Genomic DNA, 19532 nt, shown 5'->3' on the forward strand with positions numbered 1-19532 from the left:
GGTGGTGGTACATCCGATATAAAGGACCTAATCTTCAACAAAGCAGGAGATCTAATAATTGGCCTAACTTATAGAAAAGGGGAGGCAGCGTAAGCTCTGTTGTTTAGCGATGATGCCTAAATAGATATGCACTGTAACGCTGTCCAGTGTGAGCTCCGTTCTAGAAGTGATCGAGGAATGTGCCAGAAACTTGATGAGCGCGGACACGGCCAGGGTCAGTTGAACCAGCTATACCATCTCATATATACAGTCTCCTCGAGCCCAGCCTCCCGACTTCGTGAGATCCAGAAAGTGTGGCAACAGCATTGTAACCGTGAGTATCATCCGACTTGACATCTCCGATCCGCACACGGGTGTTTTGTTGCCGTCTTGCTAGATCAACGCTGTCTTCTGTTGAACTCAAATGCTGTAATCTTGCATAGGGACTATCTCTAATGGAAGTCACAAAGCTGTCAAATATGCCCGGTGCTTTGCGACGAAGATCCAGGAAAGCGGTCAGTAAGCCTGCTATGACAAGGAGAGAAGACAGACATATGAGACATATTGCCCACATTTTGTGGCAGCGGATTATGACAGAGGTTGTTTCGATCTGCAAGTCTGTCCGGCTCGTGTTGTAGTCCATGAACGGAGTAGAGACGCCAAATCCGCCAGTAAGAGCGACTGGAGCCGTCGTCGCAACAATGAAAGTATTGATGAGCTGGGTGAAACGCTGCGATATCAATTCGTTGCCGAGGTGTCCAACTGGTGTATCAGCATCCGTGCCACCGTCCACGTATGGCCTGTCCGGCTCCAGAAAGAATGTCTCGAAGACTGAGTATTGTGCTGTCCTCCTGGGACGTACGGCATCAAGGAAGTGCTGGAAGATCATCTGTGCGATGAGTGGGTTGGTGCCAGACTCTCGCATTGCCCAGCTTTCAGGTCTATCGAGAATGGTCGCCGTCGAAGGCCAGTAGGGCTTCTGCGATTGGCGAATCCGCGTAGTGGAGCAGTCAGCTCCTCCTTCATAACACAAAACGGCGAGTTCAACATACGTCGTGCTCATGTCGCACCAGATCTCTATGATAACATGGAGTGGGTTGTACGATGATGTCTGTAAGCCGATCCTGCGAGGCACGGTATCGTTATACCTATGTTCTGATGTGGCATCCCGTAGCCGAAACCCGCTGTTCGCCTTTTGCGGAACGTAGGTATAGTTGTCATCTTGCCGCGGTTGACCAGGCTCCAACAAGGCTCAAAAGTTCGCAGGGTCTGTCGGTGCCCAGGTACGGGTATTGTTCACACGGAAGAACTCGGCATCACTGTACATCTGTGCACTACAGTCCATATATTTGTAGTTCGTCTCCATGAAGAACGACGACTTTGCCAGTGAGTCGACTACTTTGAAGGGGACGCCGAGTAGAGCTGCATGTGGCGGCTTTTCTGGAGGGTAAAGTTCGTACCATCCATCGGGTTCACCGGGCAAGGTTACGGCCTCCAGCATTGGTACCTGGATATTCCCATAAAGATCCTGAGATCCATTTTTGGAGGTCCCTGGACTCGCGAGGCCAGTCACGAATGTAGAGTCTATGACTGAGCCCAATGATCCGTAGTCGTTGGCCCATATGCCAATTAGTGGTGTGTTTTCGGTGTCCAGATAGGTCATCGGCACTACAGTGGTGCTTTGCGAAGATGTGGTGTAGACGATGCGTAAAGCTGACTGACCACCAAGCGGCGACAGACACCAAGCCACAAGGATGACTGGCACCCAAAGATTGAAGATCCTCAATTTGACGAGCGCCAGGAATGCAGAGGCCAACGATCTGCTCGCAAGAAGGCACTCTAGTAGTCCAATGCTTATGCTGCTTTCAAGCTTCCACGAGGCGAGGACTGTCATTAACTGACCGAGTACTGCTACGAACAGTATCGGGAATATGGATGGTCCCTTCCAACTGTCAGTCACGTCCGACACAACCGCCCGCTAGTCACTCACGTATTTAGCAGCCTGAAGCAACCGCTGCGACTGTGCATCCGGTGATGATTCGTCATAAATGCTCATGTCCTGCTTGATAGCGAGTCCAGCGAAGACAAGGAAATATATGGGAAGCAATCCGGTGAACATGCAGATCGTAGCACTGTCCCAATTCCGAGCCAAGCTGCGCGCGGGCTTGGCATGTACATTGACCACCTCATCATCTGAAAGGCACGGCAATGCTTCTAGCTGTTTGGCTGTCGTCCCCTCATCCGATGACCGCTGGCAAGGCGGTGGGAGTATCGTGGAGCTTGAAGACGTTGGATCGAATGGAATGCCTAAGTTGCTCGCGATGCTGCCGGCGTCAGAGTTCTCCGTTGAGTGTGTGTGACAGAGTTCCCTCTCATGTTCCGAGGCCCGTGGAACACGTGAGGACCCCATCGTGAATGTGGCTTGAAACGATGCAGCATTCAAGAAGACAGGGCGAAGATCCAACTTATACCACGCTCCGTTGGGTGGCCGTGATGGAGCGTCGCACAGTAAGGCTCAGCTCGTACGCATGAAGCACCGCCATCTTCGCGTGTTGTCATCCAAATTAGGCCGGCATGGTTCCACGGCGTTTCAGCTGCAGCACACACGGTGTGTCTTCCAGGGAAGGCTGATCGATTCTTTTTAGGCGGACTTTGCGAAACAGCCGCCATCTTCGCACCGGTATGAAGCACAACAGAGAGGATATGTGCTTCTCGTTCGTTGTATGGAAATTTTCGACGATCAGACGGCGGAAAATCCTGTACAGCTTGTTTTGCTCCGATCACTTGACTGGAGACCTTTCCATGCGAATGCAAGAAGACACGGTCTCTCGTGAGCACGCCATATCAAAATCGATCGACCCTCGGTGCGTGGTCCAGCTCCCGAAGATAGCAAGCGATTCGAAATGCTTCGCCAGCAGGCTCCTTCCAAGACTCGCGGTTCGAGATGGCTCCTCTGCCATAGTCAAGATGCTGGAATGCACGTATTGTCGGGGTTGAAAACTTTGGCGACGCATGTTAGCGACTCCATCAACAGCAGCAGGCGACAAGGCGTCCTAGGAAGGACCCAGTGTTGTCCTGGGAGACGAAAGAAACCTGAAAGTCGTCACTTCAAACGCAGGGTCCGCCTCAAGGCTCGTGCTGTACGACGAAGCCAGGGAATAATTGAACATACATAGATAGTCTGCGCATTTACTTGATCTCGCTACTCTGCACAATCGTCGCAAACGCATCGCCCAGCTCATGCATAACCATCTTCGTGACCTCCGCACCACTCGCACCAGGAATATCGCGATCACCGACAGCATCTTCAGCGATTAGGACATCATACCCGAGTCTCGCGGCATCGCGAGCGGTGGTTGAGACGCAGACGTGGGCCTAAGTGAAGCGTCAGTATGACCTCTCCCCATAACCATAGTCCCTCTCATCATCGATTTGTCCTTGAACATACCATATACCCAACCAACACAATCTTCTTCCCCCCATCGCCTCTCAAATAATCATGCAACGTCGTATCCGCGAAACTGCTTGGATGGATCTTCTCAATCACCTTCTCATTCCCCTTCGGCGTCAACTCCTCAAACTCCTCCGCGAGATTCGTCTTGGGTGTGAAGACCGGTGCGCCCTCGGGCACAGAGTGCTTGACGTGCACGACTTTCCCGCCGCCGGAGCGGTACCTTTCGAGCAGGGAGGAAATGGCTTTGCGCGTGGAGGGAGCGTCGGTAACTTTGAGGGCGCCTTCGGCGTATTCGTTCTGCGCATCGATGATGATGAGGGTTGAGTCGGAGGGGGAGGCGGTCGAGGGGCCGGCGCCGACGAGTTGGCGGAAGGATTTGGCGGACATTGTGGGTGTGTGGGGTCGTGGGTTGCGGGTGGAGGTTGGTGTTGTGGTGACAGGGGTTGTGCAGGGAGAAGGAAGTGAATGATGATATATGTTCTGGCCACTTTCTCGATCGTCACCCCGCTGTTGTAGCTCACCTTGGTGGGGCAGTATTAGCTAAGGGCCTCGGGAAGAGAGAGATGATGCTGTGCAGCGGAACGTGGACTCTGGCATCCGCTCGTCCTTTGATGGCGTATAGTACTGCTGGTGAGCGCTCGCACGTCGTGTGTGATTTGATGACGATCGACTCTTGAAGCAGTCAGTACCTTTCTGCTCCGTGCGTGTTGTTTCTTGAACCGACACCGAAGCAGAAGGCTTGGAAGAAGTTGTGCTTCTGATGCTGGCCCAATGGCCTACGGCAAACTATCAGTATCGACCGAAGCACGTTGATCAGAGCACACAGCAGAATATACAGGAAACAAGAGTGGACAGCTGATCCGCTGACTAAGCCAGTGACTTTGGTGCAATTTGCTCAAGCCTGACTTGATGTGCCCATGGCTGCCAGGTCGCAGCTTGCTCTGCCGGTGTCTCATAGCCTAACGTTGATCCTGAAGCGTCCCCTAAGCACTTCAATCGTGTCCAAACAGCACCTACGACACCTCCGCGAGCACTTAACGGTCGATTTGTGAGGATCTCATGCCGTGGATCTTCTGGATTGTTGTCGGGGCTAGACTTAGACATTGTGTATTGTTCTTTGGGCCGATCTAGATGGTCCCATGATCAGAGAATGGTCCGGAGGTAGCGTTTCTTGCCCATCTTCTGATCAGCCCGGTGGACCTGGAGTATCCGATTGTGCGTTACGGTCGGGATGACGCCATTTTGGGCCTTCCAATGTACGTGCAGCCGTGTGTAGTTTACTCGTGTGTACTTCACAGTCGTCGTCCAGATCCTGGCTGACTCTGCAGGCGACTGAATTCCTCTCGTCCGTGTTTGTGGCCGATAGTGTAGAGACTGTAGCCGGCGGCGCCGTAGACTGCGAGACGGCCACAGAGCTTGATGAAGGCGAACATTGTGAGGTGACGGCACGTGTGTTCAAAGACTGTGGTGATGAGACAGAAGGTATTCTTCTCAGAGATCACGAGATATTCCAGTCTTCCAGATCACGAGACACGCGACCATGTTTCAGCTCTGCCGAGCGTTATTTCGGTAACACGATTCCTGCGCCGCTGACGACAACTTATGCAGGATTATGCATATCGATACGCTACGCCTCAGGTACGCCATCCACTCATGCGCGCCGCTCCACGATTCGCGTTTCAACACGAGCACAGCCTCCTTGGTGCTAGTAGAATGTTGGCGCAGGGTTTTCGCAACGAAGTATTCATCTCTGGACATTGACGATTGCAGTGAGATCGAAACGGCTTCCACGCCTCCAGAAACGTTCCTGCCATCACGATCCGCCCTGCTTGTCCAGTAAGCACGGCCGCGACAACGCTTATGCCATACCAAGCATTACCTCCAAGCCTTCGCCCAGCACAGTCAAGAGAAGGCACGACCGACGCGACCAGGATTACAGGACAGTAGCAGGAAATCAGAACTGCCATTGATCCAGCATTATTACACCACCGACACCGCCTCGACCACCAAACCCCATCAACGATAACACCACTGCGATAGCGCACACCCCCTCGGCGGCACCGCTGCCCCGAGCAGAAAGAGCAAGAGCACCGCAACAATGCCCACCTGCAACACCACCCTCGAAGACTCCATCATCGCCGAAGCCCCCCTCTGGAAAGGCTTCACCTTCCACCACTTCGGCCTCTTCCTCGCCGCCATCTTCGGCCTCATCTCCGTCGTCGTCTCCCTCTGGCTCATCTACATGCACGCAACCCACTACCTGCGCCCCAACGAGCAGAAGAACATCATCCGGATCCTGTTCATGATTCCGGTGTACAGTGTGGTCAGTTTTCTGAGCTACCTGTTTTACAAACATGCGGTGTATTATGAGGTGTTGCGGGATTGTTATGAGGCTTTTGCGATAAGCAGTTTCTTCACGTTGCTGTGCTTTTATATTGCACCGGATTTGCATGAGCAGAAGGAATACTTTAGAGGGATCAGGCCACAGAATTGGTTTTTGGGGGTGTTCTGGATGCAGAAGTGTACGGGTGGAGAGGATCGGGGGCCGTTGAGGAAGCCCAGGAGCGGCTTGACGTGGTTCAATGTGAGTGCGATATCGGACAACGTGGAGGAACGATAAGCTTACACGTGTGACAGGTCATCTGGGCAGGCATTTTCCAGTACTGCTTTGTGAGGGTCTTCTTCACCATTGTTTCCGTCATCAGCCAGGCTTTCGGACGATACTGCAGCGTGTCGCTGAGTCCGGCTTTTGCGCATATCTGGGTGCTGGCATTCGAGTGCATCTCAGTGACGGTGGCTATGTTCATGGTCATTCAGTTTTACATCCAGCTCAAGAATGACTTGTCAGGGCACAAGCTAACCTTGAAGGTGCTGAGCATCAAGCTGGTCATCTTTTTCTCTTTCTGGCAGACTGTAAGTCATGCAGGCACTCGATGGTCGTGCTTCAATACTGACGACGCGTAGTTTGTTATCTCCCTGCTATCATCAGCGAAGGGCCCTCTGCAACCGACTAAGCACTTGGCTTACCAAGACATCAAAATCGGCATTCCATCAGTAATGCTCTGCATCGAAATGGCTGGCTTCTCCGTCATGCACATCTTCGCCTATCCCTGGAAACCTTACAGCATCAAACACGTGAAGAACCCCATCATGGCACCTGAAATGGGCTCAATCCACGGCGACACCCCACGATACAAGGGAGGCTTCATGGGCGTCAAAGCCATCGCCGATGCCTTCAACCCTTGGGATATTGTCAAGTCGATAGCCCGAGGCTTCAGGTGGATGTTCGTGGGTGTGAGACAGAGACACAACGATACCAGTTACCACCCTGCTAAGGTCAGTGTGGATAACACGGCGTATATGGGTCCTGCATATGCTGCTACGGGCGATGCTGCGACTGAATTGCGGCCGAGCTATGAGAATCGGCCTGCTAGAGGTAGAGCTGGGACTGTGAGAGCAGACGCGCCGTATGACGACCAAGCTGGACTTCTCGGGTACTCGCAGGCTCCTGGACGGGCTGTCGATTCGAGTCCGTACCGCCATCAAGGTCCGGACGATTATGTATCGGGGGATTTGGGGACTCCAGCACAACCTGTCCGCGCACAGCACCGACAGGACGATAGTCTAAACCTTGACATCAAGCCGAGCGACTGGGACGATGAAGATACGGGTTATCACCCTGGTATGGCGCCTGCTCCGGGGATATCGACAGGTCCGAGTGGGAAATTGCACCCTACGAGCAGGGGACACAGCCCTCAGCCGCCCGGGTGGAATCATTGGGGTGGTGTGGGCTCGGACGCGTTGGGACGGCCGCCGACGTATAGGAGCAATGGTTCGAGGAGTTGAGGGTGATGATGGGGGTATGATGTTATGACCACGGAGCGGCAGGACGTGGATTGTCTGGACAGTGGACAGTGTTGATTATGCATGGCGTTGGAGGAGCTTTGGTGCGTAGTATGCGCGCTGGGGTATAGTGAGGGGTGCTTGTTTGTGATACCATTGATGCGATTCTTATCTTTCAGGCCTATCCGTTCCCAAGATCAGAACAACGGGAGACCTAAACTACAGCCACAGTGTGCTTCGTTCGCCCTGTCCCCGCGCTGACATTAAAGTCTCTGAACACCTACACACAGGGCCATGTTCCCTTTGCCCACTGGTGTGCATGTACTGGATATGGAACAGCCACGCTGCTGCTTTCAAGATCGATGGTACCCTCTAGCAAAGCTGGAGTTCTACTCTGCGGGCACCGAGATACATTCAACGAACGTGTTTGATCTGCATGCATATGGTCGGCTTCTCGACAAGGGCTATATCTCTCGGATGTTGGATTACCTACATATCGAATGCTCGGCTCGCCCTCGGCACTCCCTCCACGGAGCAAACGCAGTGTCACATGTTACGACAAGGGTCGCAGCCATGCGGAAGGAAGAGAGCGACTGGCCCTGGCGTTCAGGTCTTGGAAAGTAGGGATGAATCGCTGATGGTGCTGAGGGTGGCGTCTATCTCGAGAACGCCAGCTAGGCTTATGAAGTCGAGCAGGGTGGGGAGAGGCGAAAGGGAATTGGGGAGACTGAGAACGTTGGAATTTTGAGATTGGTTTGGGCTGGAAGGGGATGTCGATGGTTTCGAAATGTGGAAGGAAGGGACATGTCGGATGAAATGTGCAATGATGCAACGCTGGGGGGAGGACACGCTGGTGCGGGATCTCTCATGAAGCGTGTTCGTCGTAGTCCTGAGGAGGGAGTCATGTCTTGGAGAGTGAAGGGGGGATATTTGAACCGCTGGACTAAGTTGAAGACGTTGTTGAATGCTATGGCGTGATGTAGCTTGAGGTTTGCCTTATCTTTTCCTCCTCGAGATGATGATGCCTTGTGACTACCACGTGATGCTGGCCGCTTGGCGATGTGCGTGGGACGTGGATGTATCACCGATCTTCGGCTGGAACGCTGATCAATCGTGCGTGGTGGAATGGTAGCCAGGTTTTTGTGCCAGCATTATGCAAAGTTCAAAGACATGGCTAGAAGGACGGGCTTACAGTCACAGCCGGGTGAAAACGTACACACAAACCTCTCATAACAGAATCTTTTTTTGCGTCTCTCATTAGCCTACGTGTACCTTCGCTAGCTATGCCCTGCTCGCCGTCGAACAAAAACGCTCAGAATGCGTATCACTCCCTGTCAAGCTGGGATGCTTGTGGCACGGCTTTCAATCCTCGTATCCAGCACCCCTTCTCATCCACAGGCCTCTTCACCCCAACTTCCTGCCGCCTCCGCCATAGATCGAGCCCCACCCGCCGCCATCAGCCAGTAGATCAGGGTCAATCGCAGTGTGCTCGGCCGGCTCACTCACACTCATCTCCTCGAGGAGACGAATGTTGAGGTCCTCGTGCTTCTGCAGCAAGTCCACGAAGCTGGCGTTCTTGGTCAGGAGACGCATGTTCTGCTTGATCATAGGGAAGACGATGTTCCACAACGTGTCGTCACCAGGCGCAGTGGACTCAAGGACGGCGTCGATGGCGTCGATGAAGGTTTCGGTGTTGCCCTTGGGGTCGCAGGCCTGCTTAAACCGGCTGGCGGCGAGTTGGTAAAGTGGTGGGACAAGGTACTTGTCGGCGAGTTGGTAGACGGCCACGACCTGGGTCGGCTCCACCATGCTCGGGCACCAGGTGAAGTTGTAGAGGAAGTGGATCAGTGCGTGGAAGGTATCGGGGTCCTCATCGAATGGAATGGTGCTCGAGTTGGCCTCCTGTCACATGTCAGCACAAGCGAGGGTGCACTGAAATTCGAGGGTACTTACGCGGAATTCGCCACCCAGCAACTTCTTGAAGTAATCGCTCTGTAAGTAGAGGATGGACTTGTGGACCTTGAATTCCTTGTGTCCGCAGACGATGGTCAAGTCCGAGAAAAGGCCAGTGGCAAGGAGACTGGGAGGTGTTAGCGAGAATACATCGAGTCATGTGTGCGGCGACATACTCCTTGACGTTCTTCTTGAGGACTTCGCCGGCGTTGCCGACGAGGTTGGTGGTGTTGTTGGCCGACATTGCGGCTGCGTGGGAGGTCGGAATGGATGGGCGTTGGGTTGGATGTGAGTCGGTAAGAGCTGGTGGTGGTGGTTGTTGGTTGAGTTTAGAGCTCGCTGGTGGTTCTCTGGCGCGGGTGTTTGTGAGAGGAAGTCATAGTACGGAGGGAGATATTTGTAGGCGAACCTGCGCCCGCGCGAACCTAAAAGCGCGCTAAGAAGTCGATGAATGCGCGCACGGACTCAGGAATTGCGGCTGGCGGCGGCGATACGAAGTTGGACCCATTCTCATGTGAGAAGTATCGATTATGGGCGAATGGCGAGGCTTATGTCATATCGCAAGTCAAACCCGCCGACTGTACTCAAAACTTGCAAGCCGATATCTTATGCCTGTGCTCGTGGTCTGCTTCTGCCCGATTCTCTTGGTGTGTAAAGTCTCCGACATCCTCCCCTCTTCTCAACCAACAACCCTACCACCACCCCATCCGATGCTGACGAACGAAGTCCCCCCATCGGCCAACAGTGCAGGATCAATCGCAGCATTCTCCCCCGAGTCATCAAGACTCCACTCCTCAAGCAGACGAAAGTACAGCGCATTGATCTCCTTGATAGTACTCTTGAACTCCTTCTGCGCCAGCAGGAACCCCATGTTCTGCTTAACCAACGGGACAACAATTTCCCAAAGGGTCTTGTCGTTTGGTGCAGTGCGCTCATCAATCTCCTTCAGTGCAGTGCCGAAGGCTTCGAAGTTGTTCTTGGGGTCGCAAGACTTCTCGAAGCGGTTGGCAGCGAGCTTGCGGAGGCCGGGCACGTCGTATTTGTCTGCGACCTGGTAGATCAGGACTGCGAGGATGGGGTCGTTGAATTCGGCGAGAGTGAAGCGGTAGAAGAATTGAATGAGGACGGCGAAGATGTCGGGATTCTCGCAGTGTATACTATGTCGCAAGCAGTGTAGAATGAAAAAGCTGGCCAGTATCAGCGAGCTGTGAGGAAGCGGTGTGGTTCAAGCAGCATCAGCTTCGCTTACAAGGCGAAAGGCTGCGCTGCTTAGAATGTGGCCATGAGGTATATGGTTTGAACAGGTCCTAAAGGCGGCAGACTGGTGCTGTTTGCAGAGCGGGTGGTTGCTCAGGCTGTGAAAGTTTAATGACACGATATGCCTCTGCTGCTGAGAAGCCGCCTTCTTTGTTCCCCGAACCTCAAAGCCCGCCAGATATTCCGCTTCTTTGTATTGCATCTTTCGTGCGGTCCGGCGCTCACGTTTCATCCTCCTGCTCCTCCTTCCAATATATGCCCATCCCACCCAGCACATTCGGATCCACCTCGAATTCGGGGAAGTTGTACATCCTATGCGACTCGCTGAACTTCTTCGCCAACGCACCCACCTCGTTCGTCCTGCTCATTAACCCCCGTATGGAACTTCCGACATACAGTGCCACATCTGCCTCAACGATCTCCTTCATCATGACCGCATCCATATCTAGGAACGGCTCGAAGACGAATGCCTCTTTCCCGAGATGTTTCCCCGCTTGTCCGAGTCCACTGCCCTTCTCAAAATCCACTTCCAGTGCTTCAATATGCAATGTCTGCAGAAACACTCGATCCAAATCTGTGTACGCAGGCTCTTGCGCGACCACCTTCACACCCTCTACGAAATGCTTCGCAAGGTCTATAAAGACAACGATCTGCCACATACTCCTCCTCCTGCATTCCAGGTTGTCTCTGCTGAAGCTGCCACTTGCCAGACATACTGCTGTACGTATATTCCATCCACTGTCAGGTCGTATGCGATCTAGGATTCGCAGTGTCGCTGACCGGCATTGACTCTGCTGCCACGTCTTGAGCTTTCGCTGGTAGTCGGCGGTGATCTGAGCAAGTGTGATGTCTCGCGAAGGAGGGTTCGTGCGGTCGATGTTTGATGTCGTCGTCGTCGTCGTCGTCGGCGTCTGGGACGCCGGGAGGTGACGACTGAAGTTGACGCCGGGCTTGGATTTGCGCGGGACTTGGGTCCAGCCATCGTCGGCCATGGCGGAGTATCAACAGAGGGCTATGACTGTGTTGATGTGAGCGGGATTGCGGTACCTCCGTACCCTGGTGTCAAAGTAGGTGGTATTTTGTAGATCAGACGAAGTTAGGCGGAGCTATAGGAAAGAAACACTTGGATGACTGCTACTTAGCCTGGTATGAAGCCTGCTGACGCGCTCTGTGCCATGATATTCGCATACTCAATATAATCATAGCCCGTCTTTAAACAAAGCATGGCTATGCAATGAGCGTGCGTGTTTTGGACGCGAGTGATTTCAACGTGAAAGGTGCGGCAGGAGGAGTGATGTTCGAATATGCTTGTTATTGGTCGCGGCAAGAGCTGCGCTAGCGGAGGTTTATTTCCATTCACCCTCTCTCCAGCCCTGTTTGCGCTCTCCACAACAACCTTGATTCACCTGTATACTGTCAAGGCAGAGCATCCTGCCTGTGGTTGGGACCAAGGAGTCCGTCATGAACAGTCAGCAAAGAGTCAGCACAATTGCAAAGCCACGATGGAAGCGCCCGACAGCATCATCCTATCGCCATGTTAATGCCGGCAGCACGACCACGTGGATGGCGCTCAACCATAGCTGTTGCTTCAACAACGTGCGAGGGCCCCAACTGATGTCTATTACCCCCATCCGCCACTCCAATCTTTGGAGGCCTCCAGCTGCTCTTCGACTGATTGAAAAAGCCCAGCTTCGCAATCAGATATTGCGGAGGCCCGAACGTTACCAAGTCGGACTCCAATTCTTCCTCACCAGACAGTCCTCGAAGAGCTGGCGCAGACGCTAGCCACTCGATAATCGAACAGCTGCAAACTGAAACCCTATCGCAAGCGCATAGGCAGATTTCAAATTCGAAGAGCACGGCAGCTTGACTCCCAATCTGCCCTTTTCAAGTTCTCAAAGTCCCAAGCAGACTGAGGAGCGCAGAGCTTGATTGCCGAATAAGCTGCAAAGAGAGGACATGTGACAGCTGAACCCGCATCAATGCCGCCATCTCAGCCCCGACAGCTTTTCACCGGCCTGTAGAACATCTGAAGTACTTTGGTTGATGACCGCCGAAGGAGGCATAGCCGAGTGGCCACACTGCGGCCGCAGAACATTAATGGGCTGGCTGTGGTCGAGACAGGGGTACTCTGGCCCCCAACCAGGCTGGAGCTCCCTTCCGGGCAATCTTTGAAGCCTGATTCGGCGCCCATCCCACAATGACGCCAGGGGGCTTGCAGGCTTGGGTGTGTAACCGTAGGCTCTCTTGTGGCGCCCACCGCACCAAGTTCCAGAGTCGGGCGCAACTGGCAGCCTCCATCCAGTCCATCAAAGCGATACTTTGGCATGATTGGTACTTTCCAAGCTCCATGCTGCGACTGCGTACATGTAGCGGGGTCCAGGAATGCTCGCAGAGCTGAGATGTGACATGCATTGCAGATCCTGTCAAGGAACCCTCCGCAGCGACCCACTTGACTTCCTTACCAACATTGAACTTCAGCCAACCCCTCTACTTCTCTAATCGTCCTTCCATTAAGAGAGATCAAGATGCGAAGAGAGCGCCCATCGTTGAGGTTCGAAGACAGGTCAAAGGCGAAAGCGGGTCCGTTCCATCTGACAGCAATGCACAGCACCACGATCCGAACCACGACGCCGCGATGCGACCGGAGAGTGACAGCGACGGACGCTTTTACGATACGTTCGATGTGTAGCCCAGGATATGACGATGATCTGTAATGTCGACGACGAGGAAAACATAATGCTCCGCTACAATCCCGCTGCTTACTGCGGTCGAACAAGTTGCTAGTCTTTCGCGTCTGATGGGCAGTATAAGATACGGCAGGTGAACGATCAAGGACACAACAAGCATCGGCGGCAGCAATCGGCATGGTCGGAGGTTGTGCTGCGATCGTGCTTCTCACAACGCATTGCAAACTCGCCATGTTCTCCGCTGAGGGAGTGATGCACTCACCCATACAACCTCTCGTAGTGCTGACCAGGGGATGCCAATTGCAGAAGATACGAGCGTTGTCCATTTCTCGGCTTTGCTGACGAGACGAGGACGGCGACAAGCGAAGGCTGAGCTTGTTCTACTCATCGCACACGTTGAACGGCCAGACCGTTTACCAACCATCCAATCAAGTCAGGCCTGTCAAACTCGAGGCGATTGTAGTCTTTTGCACCACAACCCCTAGTCATCGTTTTCCAAAGTAAAGCGACACCAGCTCGGCAAGATCTTTCCGCCACCAGCTTACCACCCTTCCACATCTCTTCATGCGCAGCCGAAGCATCTTGCAAAAGTTTTGCACACGTATTATTGTAGCTCTTCATTCTCGCACTCGGCCGACATCTGCTATGAAGTGCTTTGCCAAATGCTGGACAGGATTACGTGCCCCGGCCAAGCGAGTCGTCAACCCGCCCAAGACTTCACGCCCACAATCCTGTACCAAGACTCCAGCGCCGATAATCGTGTGAGGATCAGAGATGACTTCTATGGGTCGAGAAGAAAGCTTCGTCTGGCTGTCCAAGGTGCGGGAGTGGCGTGGCTACACTTCCTGCACGACTTGGAAAATGTAAGCCCGAGGAGCTTGAACATGAAAGCTTCGAAATTGTCGTCTATAAGCATCAAATTAATGTCGGTGGCGAGGTAGGTCAGGACCCGGCACGATGCTGATCGGGACATCACTCATCGCCAATATAGTGGCTCACTTCTCAGTGCCCCGGCTGTTGTTGCGATCGGCCTGGTGTCCTGCATCAAATTATCTGGAGACCGAACCTGCACTGGACAGGATTCTACCCACGAGCCCAAGGGACTTGCCGCTAACCCCCAGAGCGTTGCATCAGCGTCCAATTTTTATCCCTTCATAAAGTTTCGTCATAACGTTGTCCAGGCCGTGCGCGATCTCGAGGATCCGGAGAAAACAGAACAGCACTTTGACATCTAGCTGAACTTCGACGGACCTGTCGAGTCAATGCCCGCTCCGCAAAATGCGTCTGATCTTGAATCTAATCTTGCTCTCAGTAAGCCAAAGGCTACGGCTACCTAGGATCGAGACATTTTAGGTCAAGCGATCCACTCCGTAGTATGTCCAAAGGGTCTAGTATCGAGTAGCAAAAAGTGGCCGTTACTAGCGTTAGAGGCGAATCTAGACAAGCGATACGAGATGGCCTAACTAACGATATATAGATAGATAGATAGATTTGTCATTCCCCTGTTCTAGGACCCTATCCGGCCTATGCAGGTATATATCTATTGTTATGTACAAAGGGAAACCCGAATAGGTGAAAACCCTTCCCGCCCCTAACTTCTCCTTATCTAGATTAGCTTTCCCTCTAAACGTACGTAGTCCATGTCACTACCCCGTTAGCCCCCGCTCCCAGCCGGTCTCGTCGCGCTGCGTCGTGTCCTCTCTTCCTGCACTGCTCCTACTAGGCGGTACTGTTCTAGCCAGCCCTTCTCTAGTATCCAGTTCGTAATGCGCCGTAGGTCCTCAGCGTTGTTAAGAAGTGCCCTAATCGTCCGGTTCCTCGCCTTTGCCATCCACTCCCCCCTTCCTAGCGACCACCTCGGACAGACGAGGAGTGCGTGCCGTACGTTCTGGGAGCGATAGCCGCAGGGGCAGCTAGTATTCGTGTATCCTGGAACCTTCCTCCATGATAGGTACCCCTGGAGGCCGATGTGTTCGCTTCGCAGTTGGGTTGCTATGCTACTCTGTGCCCTCGTAAGGCGGTAGTGGATGAGCTTCGGGGGGTGCTTGACCGCGGATTTTGTAGCTGACCATTCCTTAGGTTGTCCCGCTGGCTAAGGGCGTCCACGATGCCCTACAACCTAGTTGTTCTACCTCTCTTTCTATAGTTGCTCTACAAACGATTTCTCACCTTCCCATTGTGTTGCTAGCTGTTCGTCCCTTGCCCGGTAGTTCGGCTCGTTTCCGGGTCGAATGCCCCTATGCGCTGGTACTGATTCGCGGGCCCTTGCGACTGCACTGGCGATGACCTTCTGTACTGGGTACTGTGCCGACTTGCCTAAGTAGGAGGTCCGTAGTCCCTGGATGTATAGGTCGATCGGCGGTATAGCGGTCTCGTGCTCAAGCATCCTCGTTGGTGTAACGATATATATTAGTAGGCGCCTTATAAATCGTACTAAGTAGAATGTACTATTAGCGGTTATAAACCTCTAAAGGTAAGCGTAGCGGAGTAGAGCTCTCTAGTAACCCTTCTAGACTATAAAGTAGCGTACAATCTACGCTACCGCTACTCGACGTATAGTACTTATTATACGACGATATAGGCGTTGGTGACGAGTATATGTTTACGAGTTCGCTAATAGGTATAGTACGGTAGGTCACGTGACACTAAAACTTAAAAGTTGACCTAAGTTTAGGATATAAGAAATCACAGCGTATGTTAAGAATATGCAGGTCATAGGGTCAACATTAGGTGCTTAGGGGATTAGTAATCAGGGCTTGCTAGTCAAGTCCTAAGTACAGCTGTCCCTCCTGAAACACCTACACTAACACCGGCGATACTATATGTAGATACACGCTATCCTATTAGGTCCTTCTTCGTCTTTCGTGTGATCCGCCGTCTTCTACTGCTACGTAACTCGTACCTGTTTAACAGCGTACTTTCTTTTTTTAACTAATAAGATCCCTAGGATTAGCCCTACTCTCTAACGCTAATACTAAGTTTAGGTTATAAGAAATTACGACGTACTTTCTTTTTTTAACTAATTAGATCCCTAGGGTTAGCCCTACTCTCTAACGCTAATACTATAGTTTCTGTTGAGAATATGCAGGTCATAGGGTCAACATTAGGTGCTCAGGGGGATTAGTAATCAGGGCTTGCTAGTCAAGTCCTAAGTATAGCTGTCCCTCCTGAAACACCTATACTATTAACTAGCGATACTGTACATAGATACACGCTATCCTATTAGGTCCTTCTCCATTCACATAATCTGTAATTTCTATTTTCCACGGCTGCGCAATCCGTACCTGTTTAACAGGTTATGAGCCCGGGTTAGCCTTTAGGTCTTATAGATTGAAGTCGTAGTAGTTATTCCTCTATAATACTAAAAGGAAGGGCAGACTAGAGGCCGCCTCCGCATTATACAGGAAGCTACAGCTCGCTGTAGGTGTATGTTAGTCGTGAAAGAGCCTAGTGAGGCACTGTCAGACTTTGACCAACTTAGAGGGTTAGAAGAGAAGCCTGTGCCAATACCTTAGAAAGGTGGGCGAGCCTACTAGGAAGAGTTGCTCTCAGGACATCGCGTTGTCCTCACTAACTAACTGTTTCGTCTGAGAGAGCCGTAGTGTCTCAGAACACCCTCCCCTGAGAGAGCTACAGACAGTGTCTCAGAAACACGATCCTTACGACCGACTTTCCTCGCTTTCTAGTAGACAGCCATTCTCCCCACTATCAACCTCGCGTTCGGTTTACCTCCTATCGATCCGATCGCGTACGAACGAATACCTTTCTTCTATAGGCAGCCATCCTGTCCTACATATAAAAGCATGGAGGAAACTGGACACAGCACCCTTGGTAGGAGGAGAGCAGTACCTATCCTAATCAAGGACAACTAGAGGACATGGTTCTCATTGATGCAAGACCATCTTGAAGCTCAAGATGTGCTTTGGGTTGTAGATAGAAGCCATCTATTATCAAGCACACCCAGCTCCTCAACACCATCTGAGTCATCAGATCCCTTACCTAGACTTGAAGAGTCAAGATATAGTCCAGTTGGGAGGAAAGCAAATGTAAAGGCAAGATATGAGATTTTCATCTGCCTTTCACAAGATGACCAAGATGAGGTGTTAGAGATGAGACAAGCTGGAGAAATCCGGCTCAAGGTGAGGGCAAAGTACAGCAAGGTTTATGCTGTATATATAATGGCAGTTGTTCAAGAATTGATCAACTTCAGAATGACAGATGGCATGACCATCAGACAGACCTAGGTCTACCTTGGCAATCTTGCAAGAAGCATTGCTGAAGTTGACCTAGCAGAGGCTCACTACAGAACTGCTAAGAAACCTGCATAGAGTCACTGACAAGAAAGATCCCATTCCTGTTCCTTCTGAACACCAGAACTGCAAGGTCTGCTCCCTTGCAGACATAAGGAAGTTCAAAGGACCTGCCACAGAGAGGAAAGGAGAGAGGCTGGCCCTCATCTCCATTGACATCTGTGGGCCTTTTCAAGGTGCAGTCTCAAGACTTGGCTTCAAGTACCGGCTTGAGATTGTAGACAACTTCTCACGGTGTTTTTTATCTACAATCCGTAGTGATAGTGCAAGGGAAATTCTTTCCTTGCTAAAACAGTAGGAGAAGGAGTTTGGCATTCAGATGGACACAACTGATGCCTACAACTCACTTCAGAATGGACCTGTGGAAAGGTCAATCCAAGCCTTTGAGAATACAGTGAGAGCTATGCTTGAGGACTCAAATATGCTAGTTGAATTCTGGCTAGAGGCCCTTATTGCTCAAACTGTGGACAGAAACTGACTTCCAAATGGACCAATAATAGATGGTACTACTCTTTCACCAGAAGAAGCCTTCACTGGCCAGGTACTATCAGTTGACTATTTAAGAGTCTAGGGATGTAAAGCAGTAGTCTATGTAGACCCGAGATCCCAACCTCGAGGCTTGAGAAGTGACAAGCTCATAAATAGGGGTAAAGAAGTTGTCTTTGTTGGCTATGTGGAGAACACCACAAAGCAATGGCTCTTCTGGGAGCCTGACATGAAAGCCATCAAAACACACGGGCAAGTTGACTGGTTTGAGAATGAGAAGGGGGGTGATATGGATCTTGGCATCACCTTCACAAACCAGTCAAGCAGAGCCCTAAAGAGAAACCCCGTTGGAAAACCTCCTGCTTAGGTCTCCAGTTCATCAATACAGCCACAGCAGCTCCAGGCAAAGCCTCTGTTTGTGCAACTTCCCCAACCTCTAGAAGACATTAGAGAGTCCAGAAGATTGGAGTAGAGGGGACTCCAAGAAAAGAAAAGGAAGAGGAACTTGTTCAGGAGGATCAACCTCAACAGCCACCTCAGCTTGTAGGCAACAAGAGGTCAAGGGGGGATGAAGATGATAGCTCTGCTGAGCATAAAGGAAGCCAAGCATTATAGGGCATTGATTGCTCAGATGTTTCATCTTGATCCAACTATAAGCTAGGTTGAGGAAATCCTGAATGATGTGGAGGGATATGTATTTGCTGCTGTTGGGCAGACTATAGCCTACCAGCAGGAAGTGCCAATCCCAAAGTCCTATAAGGAGGCAGTGGGAGACCCTAATTGGGGACATATGTGGAAAGAGGCAATCCAGAAAGAACTTATTGCCTTAGGAAGCAACAACACCTTGGATCCAGTTGTACCACCAAGGGGTGCAAACCTGGTTACATTTAAGTGGGTTTTTGATGTGAAAAGAATGATCAGTAGAGCCATTGAAAAGTTCAAGGCGAGACTAGTTGTAAGAGGGTTTTCACAGAAATATAGTGTTGACTTTGAAGAGACCTTTGTACCTACTGTGAGGCATAATACCCTTGGGGTCTTCATGGCTGTAGTATGTAAGAGAGATCTTGAGATGCACTAGGTAGATGTGAACAATGCTTTCACTGAAAGCAGCCTTCTTGAAGACATCCATATGATCCCACCCCTAGGTGTTGAAATTCCACCAAATATGGTCTTCAGGGTCCTTAGAAGCCGATATAGACTTAAGCAAGTAGCTAGAGATTGGAACAAGCTCTGTGTTGCTAAGCCAGAACAGATTGGATTCACCCAGTCCCAGGTAGATCCATGCCTACTCATCCATAGAGGAAGAGACATCATAGTCCTCACCTATGTGGATGACATCCCTATTGTAGCTCCAGAGCTGTCAGATGCTCAGTGGTTCAAGGCTGAATTGGGAAGAGTGTTCAAGATCAAAGATCTTAAGGAACCTAAGAAGATCCTTAGAACGAGGATTACAAGAAACAGGTCCCAAGGTACTTTAAAGCTTGATCAAGGACACTACATCCAAACTTTAGGGTTAGGGTTAGGGTTAGGGTTAGGGTTAGGGTTAGGGTTAGGGTTAGG

The 19532-nt window shown here is 51.6% G+C and overlaps 7 protein-coding genes across 7 annotated transcripts; 1 reads left to right on the top strand and 6 right to left on the bottom strand.

Moving 5' to 3' along the window:
* Window positions 1-238: 238 nt before the first annotated feature.
* On the bottom strand, window positions 239-1042 carry CLAFUR5_06614 (uncharacterized protein; the record flags this gene model as incomplete). Its single annotated transcript, XM_047905762.1, has 1 exon — window positions 239-1042. One exon carries the CDS (start codon window positions 1040-1042, stop codon window positions 239-241), a length of 804 nt encoding a protein of 267 aa, XP_047761945.1.
* Window positions 1043-1231: 189 nt separating this feature from the next.
* On the bottom strand, window positions 1232-2389 carry CLAFUR5_06615 (uncharacterized protein; the record flags this gene model as incomplete). The annotated part of the gene is made up of 2 exons (XM_047905763.1): window positions 1232-1921; window positions 1970-2389. 2 exons carry the CDS (start codon window positions 2387-2389, stop codon window positions 1232-1234), a joined length of 1110 nt encoding a protein of 369 aa, XP_047761943.1.
* A 779-nt stretch (window positions 2390-3168) lies between these two features.
* Window positions 3169-3820, bottom strand: CLAFUR5_06616 (Secreted isochorismatase effector Isc1; the record flags this gene model as incomplete). Its single annotated transcript, XM_047905764.1, has 2 exons — window positions 3169-3354; window positions 3428-3820. The coding sequence occupies 2 exons, from the start codon at window positions 3818-3820 to the stop codon at window positions 3169-3171; spliced, it is 579 nt and encodes a 192-aa protein (XP_047762540.1).
* A 1711-nt stretch (window positions 3821-5531) lies between these two features.
* Window positions 5532-7279, top strand: CLAFUR5_06617 (Transmembrane protein; the record flags this gene model as incomplete). Its single annotated transcript, XM_047905765.1, has 3 exons — window positions 5532-6017; window positions 6071-6346; window positions 6398-7279. The coding sequence occupies 3 exons, from the start codon at window positions 5532-5534 to the stop codon at window positions 7277-7279; spliced, it is 1644 nt and encodes a 547-aa protein (XP_047762538.1).
* A 1401-nt stretch (window positions 7280-8680) lies between these two features.
* On the bottom strand, window positions 8681-9473 carry CLAFUR5_06618 (uncharacterized protein; the record flags this gene model as incomplete). Its single annotated transcript, XM_047905766.1, has 3 exons — window positions 8681-9178; window positions 9230-9356; window positions 9406-9473. 3 exons carry the CDS (start codon window positions 9471-9473, stop codon window positions 8681-8683), a joined length of 693 nt encoding a protein of 230 aa, XP_047761900.1.
* A 435-nt stretch (window positions 9474-9908) lies between these two features.
* On the bottom strand, window positions 9909-10688 carry CLAFUR5_06619 (uncharacterized protein; the record flags this gene model as incomplete). The annotated part of the gene is made up of 2 exons (XM_047905767.1): window positions 9909-10434; window positions 10552-10688. 2 exons carry the CDS (start codon window positions 10686-10688, stop codon window positions 9909-9911), a joined length of 663 nt encoding a protein of 220 aa, XP_047762505.1.
* A 19-nt stretch (window positions 10689-10707) lies between these two features.
* CLAFUR5_06620 (uncharacterized protein) lies at window positions 10708-11478 on the bottom strand (the record flags this gene model as incomplete). Its single annotated transcript, XM_047905768.1, has 1 exon — window positions 10708-11478. The coding sequence occupies one exon, from the start codon at window positions 11476-11478 to the stop codon at window positions 10708-10710; it is 771 nt and encodes a 256-aa protein (XP_047762381.1).
* Window positions 11479-19532: the final 8054 nt, after the last annotated feature.

Source organism: Fulvia fulva, chromosome 5 (genome assembly GCF_020509005.1).
Source record: "Fulvia fulva chromosome 5, complete sequence".
Taxonomy (NCBI): domain Eukaryota; kingdom Fungi; phylum Ascomycota; class Dothideomycetes; order Mycosphaerellales; family Mycosphaerellaceae; genus Fulvia; species Fulvia fulva.